Source organism: Dipodomys ordii, unplaced genomic scaffold (assembly GCF_000151885.1).
Source record: "Dipodomys ordii isolate 6190 unplaced genomic scaffold, Dord_2.0 Scaffold78, whole genome shotgun sequence".
NCBI classification, from domain to species: Eukaryota; Metazoa; Chordata; class Mammalia; order Rodentia; family Heteromyidae; genus Dipodomys; species Dipodomys ordii.
The window spans coordinates 6,161,738-6,170,003 of NW_012267294.1; the positions used below are offsets into that span (position 1 = coordinate 6,161,738).

The 8,266-nt window shown below is 54.8% G+C and overlaps 1 protein-coding gene across 1 annotated transcript in view; it reads left to right on the forward strand.

The window, feature by feature from the left end:
- Nucleotides 1-7,277, forward strand: part of Vangl1 (VANGL planar cell polarity protein 1) — a 26,247-nt gene extending 18,970 nt beyond the window's left edge. Inside the window, exons 5-8 of the mRNA XM_013024660.1 lie at nucleotides 1,976-2,109; nucleotides 3,748-3,880; nucleotides 4,278-4,512; nucleotides 6,547-7,277. Of these exons, the coding sequence (XP_012880114.1) occupies nucleotides 1,976-2,109; nucleotides 3,748-3,880; nucleotides 4,278-4,512; nucleotides 6,547-6,807 (763 nt within the window). The 3' untranslated portion in view covers nucleotides 6,808-7,277. The remainder of the gene's footprint in view (nucleotides 1-1,975; nucleotides 2,110-3,747; nucleotides 3,881-4,277; nucleotides 4,513-6,546) is intronic.
- Nucleotides 7,278-8,266: the final 989 nt, after the last annotated feature.

Sequence of the window (8,266 nt, forward strand, 5' to 3'; positions counted from 1 at the left end):
AGGACTACACGTCATTGATGTAAACTATCCAGGGATAGTTGAGAGAGTGGAGCAGGACCCGGGGACCCAGCAGCTTGGCAGGGGACCCCGGTTGCCAAGGCATCCATCCGGTCCTCCTTGGAGCTCTGGAAATGGATCTGTGGGCCTCACACCTGTGGGCTTATCTTTCTTTCCTGGTGACACCCTACGCCTGTGCACAGCCCAGTACACAGGGCAGAGCCGCGCCCCCTCCCCCCTTGGGAATTCCTGCTCAAGCTGAGTCGCTCTTGGTACAAGGACACAGGCAGTGTGGACATCTGTGTGTCCCGGTGGCCTCGGGAAGTGACTGTGAGACTCCATGCCAGCCTGGCCCGCCACACTGGTGCCGATCCACTCTTCCGTGGGCGGGAGGGATGGCATGTGCCTGGCCTCCAGACCTAGGGCGCTGTCCCCCACCCCAGCACTGCCCTTCCAGAGTCCCAGAGGCCAGGCCCCCTCCCGCTCCTGTCCCTTCTTGTGCCCTTAAGTTCCATCATGGTCATTGTTGAGAGTCTGCGTGGGACTGGGGTGAGCGAACCCAAGTCTAACTGCAGGACAGATGTTTAATTACAAGGCAGGAGATGTAAATGAGTTTAATTAAAAGGCAGAAGGTCAGTAGATGTAGGTGCTACTTTGGACGGGACAGCCTGGCTGTCCCCAGTGGCACTGATTACACTTGCTCACACTCTGGTCCCAGGGCTTGCACTCGGACCCTGGCCACTGTCTTTGAGCTTTTTCACTCAAGACTGGCACTCTACCACTTGAGCCACAGTTCCTTCAGGCTCTCTTTTGTTTTGGTGGTTCATTGGAGATAAGAGTCTCATAGACTTTGCTGCTCAGGCTGGTTTTGAACTATGATCTTCAGATCTTAGCCTCTTGGGTAGCTAGAACTGTACTTGGACCAAGCACTTTGAAATAAGTGATCTTACTAATCTCATTTTTCTTTTTAAGATGATAGGTTTTTTTTTGTTTTTTTTGGGGGGGGGCCCGGTCGTGGGGCCTGAACTCTGAGCCTGGGCGCTGTCCCTCAGCTCTTCAGCTCAAGGCTAGTGCTCTACCACTTGAGCCACAGCGCCATTTCCAGCTTTTTTCTTTTTGCTTATGTGGTGCTGAGGAATTTAACCCAGGGCCTCAGGCATGCAAGGCAAACACTCTACCACTGAGCCACCTTCCCAGCCCATAGGTTTTTATTAGAAAAGAAATGTAGCAGAGAGAGCATGAGGCATAGATATGAGCAGCTACCCCCACTTCCACCTACCTTGTTACAAAGCAGGGCCTGGGCTTAAACCAGGAGAGTCTCTGTCCTCCAGCATGGCTTTCTGCCCCGTGGGTTTCCTCTCTTGTTTCCGGTAGGGTTGTGGCAGGGAGGATTGGCAGTTCTGGCTTAGTTCTGCATTCCTTTGTCCTTACCACTTCCTCATTCTTTTGTTGCCCCCCCCCCAAATCAGGCAGGTTCCAGGATACCAGCATATCCTGCCTTAGGCTCTGCTGTTTCCCTACTATTAGTAGGGATCCTACCTGCCCCCCACCCCCTCTTGGAAGTAATGACTCCACCCTCAGGGAAAAGAGACATTGCCCTCTTGCTTGGGAGTTTTGCTCATGGCTGGTGCTCTTCAACTTGAGCCATATCTCCGCCTCTGGCATTTTGTTCTTTAACTGAAGATGAGTCTGGCAGACTTTCCTGCCTGAGTGAGCTAGCTTTGAACTGTGATCCTCAGATCTCAGCCTCTGGAGAAGCTAGGATGACAGGGATTATAAGCTCTAGGTGTGAGCCACATTCTCACCCTGGAGACGTGTGTGTGTGTGTGTGTGTGTGTGTGTGTGTGTGCGCGCGTGCGCTCGTGCGCTCGTGCACGCGCAACCTCAGAAGTCTCCCCTTCTCACCTCCCACCCCTGGACTCCTGAATCTGCTGAGTCCATGGAGAAGCTCTGCTTTAACTCTACCCTCTTTTCTCAGCATCCAGCGAGCAGCTCTGGTGGTTCTGGAAAATTACTACAAAGATTTCTCCATCTATAACCCGAACCTCTTAACAGCCTCCAAGTTCCGAGCAGCCAAGCACATGGCCGGCCTGAAGGTCTACGATGTGGACGGTGCGTGGACGAGCAGACCCGGGGTCCTTTCCAAGCTTAGAGCTTTCTCTTTTTTTCCTTAAGGAGGGTAATTGGTTGACACTCTGCCTTTGTGGGGAATTTCTGATTGAAAACAATAACTAGCATAGTTTCTGACTCCTGCTGGGTTCACCTGCTATGAAAGCTCCTAGGAGCCAGGCTCTGGTGGCTCACACCTGTGGACCCTAAATTACTCAGGAGCCTGAGATCTGAGAACTGTGGTTCAAAACCAGTTACAGGCAGGCAAGTTCATGAGACTCATTTCCAATTAGCCACCAAAAATCTGGAAGTAGAAGTGTGGCTCAAGTGGTAGAGTGCCAGTTTTCAATAAGAAAGCCAAGGGATTACAAGGCCCTGAGTTCAAGCCCCAGTACCACACCCACACCCACACACAAAAAGAAAAGGGCTACTTTTCAAAATGGGGATAACACCTAAAGAATCTGAGCGCTATCCATGTCCATCAAGCCTAGAAATCTCAGTAGCTCTGGCATCTGGCATGCCATCTCCGAGTCCCAGCAAGAGGTGACAGGGTGGCAGGAGGCCGCGGGCACAGGCTTAGTTTCAAGATATCAGGTGGTAAAGATCGAGAAACAAGACACGGTGTCATGTCCTGCCGGGCTCATCGGCTCAGGGCGAGAGCATTGGAGACTCAGCAGGATTGCGCTGTCCACTCACACGGAAAGGGTTGGTGACCATGTCCTCCGTGAGTTTTTTGAGTATTTTCTATATCAGACGTGAATCCTGAAGTGACCTGAAAACCTAGCAGATTTCCACTGGTGAAACAAGTCACCCGATAGGCAGATCCCCTACGGGGAAGCAGGGCATTCTGCCTGGCCTTCCTGGCACGTGGAGGTGGCCAGCGGTCAGGGATGAGACGCAAGTTCCATGTTCTATGTTTTTGAAATGGGAGCTGGGGCATACACCTGTAATCCTAGCTACTCAGGAGGCTGAGATCTGGAGATTGTGTTCAAGGTCAGCCTAGGCAGGAAAGTCCATGAAACTCATCTCCCAATTAGCCAGCAAAAAGCTGCAAGTAGGGCTGTGACTCAGGTGATAGAGCACCAGCCTTGAGCAGGAAAGCCAAGTGAGAAGATGAGGCCATGAATTCAAGCCCCAGTACTGGCACAGAACAGTGAAGTACATAAGTAGACCATTTTGCACGTCCTCAGGTACTGGTGTTTCTCTGTGAGTCGCAGCAGGTGACATCCAGCCCGCTTGCCCCCACCCTGGCTAGCAGGTCCCTCGACTTCCTCTTTCCTCTGTCTTGATCTCCATCCTGCACATTCTCATTGTTTCCTGAACTCTGAAGCCCAGCTGCCCCGATGGCCACACCGGAGGCTTGTAAAGCAGATGGTCAGTGACACTCCTGTCCCTGGGCCTCATTCCCTGTCTTGAGCTCTCCCCATGGGGTCTTTTCCTCACCCCTCCCCACAGGGCTGGGGCTCAGGGAGGCCTGGCTGTGGGATGTGGGCTCCAGTGCTGGGCTCCTGCAAGGTGGCCCGAGGAGACCTGTGCACACCACGGCGCCGCAGCTGGACCTGCAGACGCTGGCGCCGGTGTCTGTGCGGTGTCTCTGGCATGGGCTCTAAAGCTGTCCCCTCTGCTCTCCTCCCCCACCAGGCCCGGCGAACAGCACCACAGGCCAGTCCCGTGCGATGATTGCTGCAGCCGCACGGCGCAGGGACTCCAGCCACAACCAGCTGTACTACGAAGAGGCAGAGCATGAGCGGCGGGTGAAGAAGCGGAGAGCCAGGCACGGGCCCCTTCCTTCCTTTCTTTTTTGTGCCCATACTCTACCGTCTTGAGCCACAGCTCCATTTCTGGTATTTTGGTGGTTAAGTGGTGATAAGAATCTCGTGCACTTTTCTGGCTGGGCTGGCTTTGAAATACAGTCCTCGATCTCAGCCTCCTGGGCAGCTGGGATTACAGGCAGGAGCCACCTGTGGTGGCTCATCTTTCATCTTGTGCCTGCTCTTGCGTTCTTTCTCCCCCTCTGCCTTCGGTCAGCAGCCAGGGCTGGGAGCAGCGTGGGCAGGTTGGTGGTAGAACAGGCCATAGCGGGAGGGCCAGCGGCCCTGTGCGGCCTGCAGGCCCGCTCTCAAGCTGGGCCCTGCTGCAGGCCTCCCCTTCACATGTGTCTCTCCCTCCAGGCTGGTGGTGGCCGTGGAAGAGGCCTTCCTCCACATCCAGCGTCTCCAGGCCGAGGAGCAGCAGAAGGCCCCGGGAGAGGTGATGGACCCAAGGGAGGCGGCACAGGCCATCTTCCCGTCCATGGCCCGAGCGCTGCAGAAGTACCTGCGTACTACGCGGCAGCAGCACTGCCACAGCATGGAGGGCATCCTGCAGCACCTGACCTTCTGCATCACCCACAGCATGACGCCCAAGGTGCGTGGGCCGGCCGCCCCTCCCTCCCTCTCCCCTCCCTCCCTTTCCCCTCCCCCCCCCCAGCAGGCTCGCTCCTCAAGAGAAGCACTCAGGCACCTCTGCATATGCAATGAGATGTCTTGGGAATGAGACCCCAGTCTAAATGTGCAGTTCACTAGCTCTTTATACGGACTTTATCCACATAGCCTGGAGGTGGTTTTTGCACAATATTCCCAAGCCTTTCGTGTACGCAGTAGTTTGTTGCTGTGCACCTCAGATCAGACTGGGGGCATTGTGTTCATGCTCAAGAAAGTTTTGGGTTTGGGGGCATTTTTTAATTTGGGGATTTACGGGTGTGAAAGTAGCATGGGAGCGATAAAGTCACAGGCTGCCCTCAAAACACCGAAGGATTTTAGGTAGCGGTTCTTCCACATTTCATATGTGCAAATATCACCACTGTGCGATTGTTTTTGAGTGGGCCTCTGAAGGCTTCTGCATTCCATCAGGAGAAGCATTCTACCTGGACCTAACTGTAGAATAATGATTAGAAGTCACACTAGTAGCTCAGTTCTTCTGTGTGTGTGTGTGTGTGCGCGCATGTGCGCATGTGCACAGACACACACACACACACACACCAGGACTAGAGCTTGAACTCAAGGCCCAGGCCCTGTCTTAGCATTTCTCTCAAAGTTGGAATTCTGCCACTACTTCTGGGTTTTTTTGCTTATTAACTGGAGATAAGAATCTCACAGACTTCAGGGAACAGTGAGTTCAAATCCTGGCTTCATCACTGAATTGTCTGGTGTTGCAAATGAGTTATTTACACTGGTTCTGTCTTTGTGAAGAGAGAAGAGTATTACTTAGTATGTAACATGTGCTAGGCAGTATGGCTTGGTGTTAGTATACAGTGCACACATGTAACAAGTGTACACACCTGTAATATTAGCTGCCTATTTACAATAGGGACTGTGTTTATCTGTCCTGCTGGCCACCGGGAGCTAATGGAGAAGCTGACCCGTGCCTGTTCTTCCTCTCCTCCAGTTCTGGAGGTTCCACATCCAGAAGTCCAAGCACAGGTGGAAAATAGTCAGGGGTGGGGGGAAGCCCACAGGCTTACCCTGTCAGTGCTTGCTGAGCAATGCAGTATAAGGTGTCTGTGCGTAGTACTTGCCTTGCACTGGTACAGAGGATAACCTAGACGTGGACTGCCCGCCTGCGCACACAGCGCCACCTGCTGGGCCCCAGGCACGCCCAGCCTCCGCACCAACCCAAGCCTGGCAGCCGCCCCAGGAGAGACATGCAAAGTGACCTTAGGAAGGTGGCGTGGAGTCGGGGCACTGCCTGGCTGTCTCCTGGCTTAGCCAGTCCAACATAAAAATAACCATCACTCAAGCCAGGGGCTGGTTGCTCACTCCAGCTTCTCAGGAAGCAGATCTCTGGGGTTCAAGGTTTGAAGCCAACCAGGCAGTCAGGGAGAAGTTTATCTCTGATCAACCACTAGAAAGCTAGAGGTAGAGCTGTGGCTCAAGTGGTACAGTATCGGCCTTGGGCAGAAAAAGCTGAGTGAGAACTCTGACTCAAGCCCCAGGGCCAACACACACACACACACACACACACACACACACACACACACACGACTACAACACAATAAATAAGCCCACACACACACACAGACGACTACAACACAATAAATAAGAAACCAGTGCTTGTGCAGACCTGCTGACCTCAGGGCGTGAGTGCTCTCAGGAAGCCGGCCCTCCACCCTTCTCCCCCAGCCCACAAGCTACTTGCATGCAGGAAATGACCTGGCATGTGACCACTGGCGGTGAGGCATGCCCGTGTGTACAGCACACATGCATCTGGCTTTCACTGAGTGCCCCCCTGGTTGATGTAGCCGAGGGGTGTGCAAGTACCCCCACCCCCGCTCCCACCATGACTGGGCTGTGCACTCTGGTGCACTGGTGTGCTCTGGTGGGGACATCCTTCCAGCTCCGAGTCCAGTGGCAGGATCCCAGGAGCAGGGGTCGCCTCCTAAGACCATCTCTCTGCTTCTAGGCGTTTCTAGAACGATACCTCAGCGCAGGCCCCACGCTGCAGTACGACAGGGACCGCTGGCTGGCGACGCAGTGGAGGCTGGTCAGCGAAGAGGCAGTGACGAGCGGGCTGCGGGACGGGATGGTGTTTGTCCTGAAGTGCCTGGACTTCAGCCTGGTGGTGAGCGTGAAGGAAATGCCCTTCACCGTCCTCTCCGAGGAGTTCCTGGACCCCAAGGCCCACAAGTTTGTTCTTCGCTTGCAATCAGAGACGTCGGTCTAGAACTTCTGCACAGGTGGCTTTCTTTTGAAAAGAAGCAGCAGCAGAAGAGGATAAGCAGAGATGTGTCCGTGCTGAGGGTCTCGTGAGTTCTTGGTGACGGACTGGCAGTGACAGCAGCCCCTGTGCGCGCCCGCACTTTACTTGAAGGAGGAAGAGGTGGCACCGCCCCGTCCACACCCCCCGTGGCGCTTGGGGCTTCTTCGTGGATGGAACTTTTCAAGAAGCTGTGCCCAGAGTTCCTGGGACAGCAACCAACCAAAGTGGAGCTGCTGCCGCCAGCCCGGAGCCCACCCCCATCGGCTCATCCCTGTGACAGCTGTCAATCAAAGCAGAGCTGCTGCAGGGAGCCCCGCCCCCAGCCACCCCCCTTACGCCCCCTCCCCCCATCTCTGGGCCACTCCTCATGCTGTGAGGGGACTAGTCTTTATTTGGCTTCAGGATACCAGATACTGTGCCTGTGTGTGTGTGTGTGTGTGTGTGTGTGTGTGTGTGTGATACCAGATACTGTGCCTGTGTGTGTGTGTGTGTGTGATACCAGATACTGTGCCTGTGTGTGTGTGTGTGTGTGTGTGTGATACCAGATACTGTGCCTGTGTGTGTGTGTGTGTGTGTGTGTGTGTGTGTGATACCAGATACTGTGCCTGTGCCTGTGTGTGTGTGTGTGTGTCCCTGCACCTCCCTCGGGAGGGAGTGGTGAGCGGTTCAGGAGATGCCCACCTTGTCTTTGTTCTTTGTTGCCTTATATCCTCTGAGAAAGATCTGTCGGGTGGTGGCCATGCTGTGCGCACTTTGTTTTCTGTCTCTGCTCCTGGTCCTCTGCTGGCCAAGGCCCACAGCCCTTTCCCAGCCCTAGGATTGCCGGAGCTGGACCGGCCGGGCTGCCGTCCCCACCTTGCTCCACACCAGCCTGGGCTCCCACACTGAGGGTAAGGGGCAGGTACCCCTCGAAGCCTGGGGAAGCCAGTTCTAATCAGGCTCAAACCCAGCCCCACCGGGCAGCTCAGGCAGTGCCATCCACTCCTGCCCATCCCCGGCCCCTCAGCCTATGTGGCCTCCGCTGTGTGCCCTGCCCTCAGGTATGTCATGTGGGGAGCGAGGAGGAGCTGACGGCCTGGTCCAGAATGTTCTGTCTCCCAACCCCTGACTCTGAAGGCAGCCAGTGTCAGGGTGGTAAGCAGAGGCACCTCCTCGCAGGGCCTGCTATGCCTTGTCCCAGGCTGTCTGGGACTCAGTTTACCTTCTTGTGTCTGCAGCAGGCCTTTACCTGCAGTTTCTAAACATGCCCATGGGGTGGGGGAGGGGAAGGCAGGTACGCAGCCCACCCAGTGGGTGGGTTCCTAGGGTGTGTCACTGTCACTGTTTTAAATCAGAACTGGCCTGGGAGGTTGGTAATACACCTAGACCTGGAAGAGGCAACTTTATTCTTGAGTCTGAATCTCCGTGCCAAGAGATAAATTAG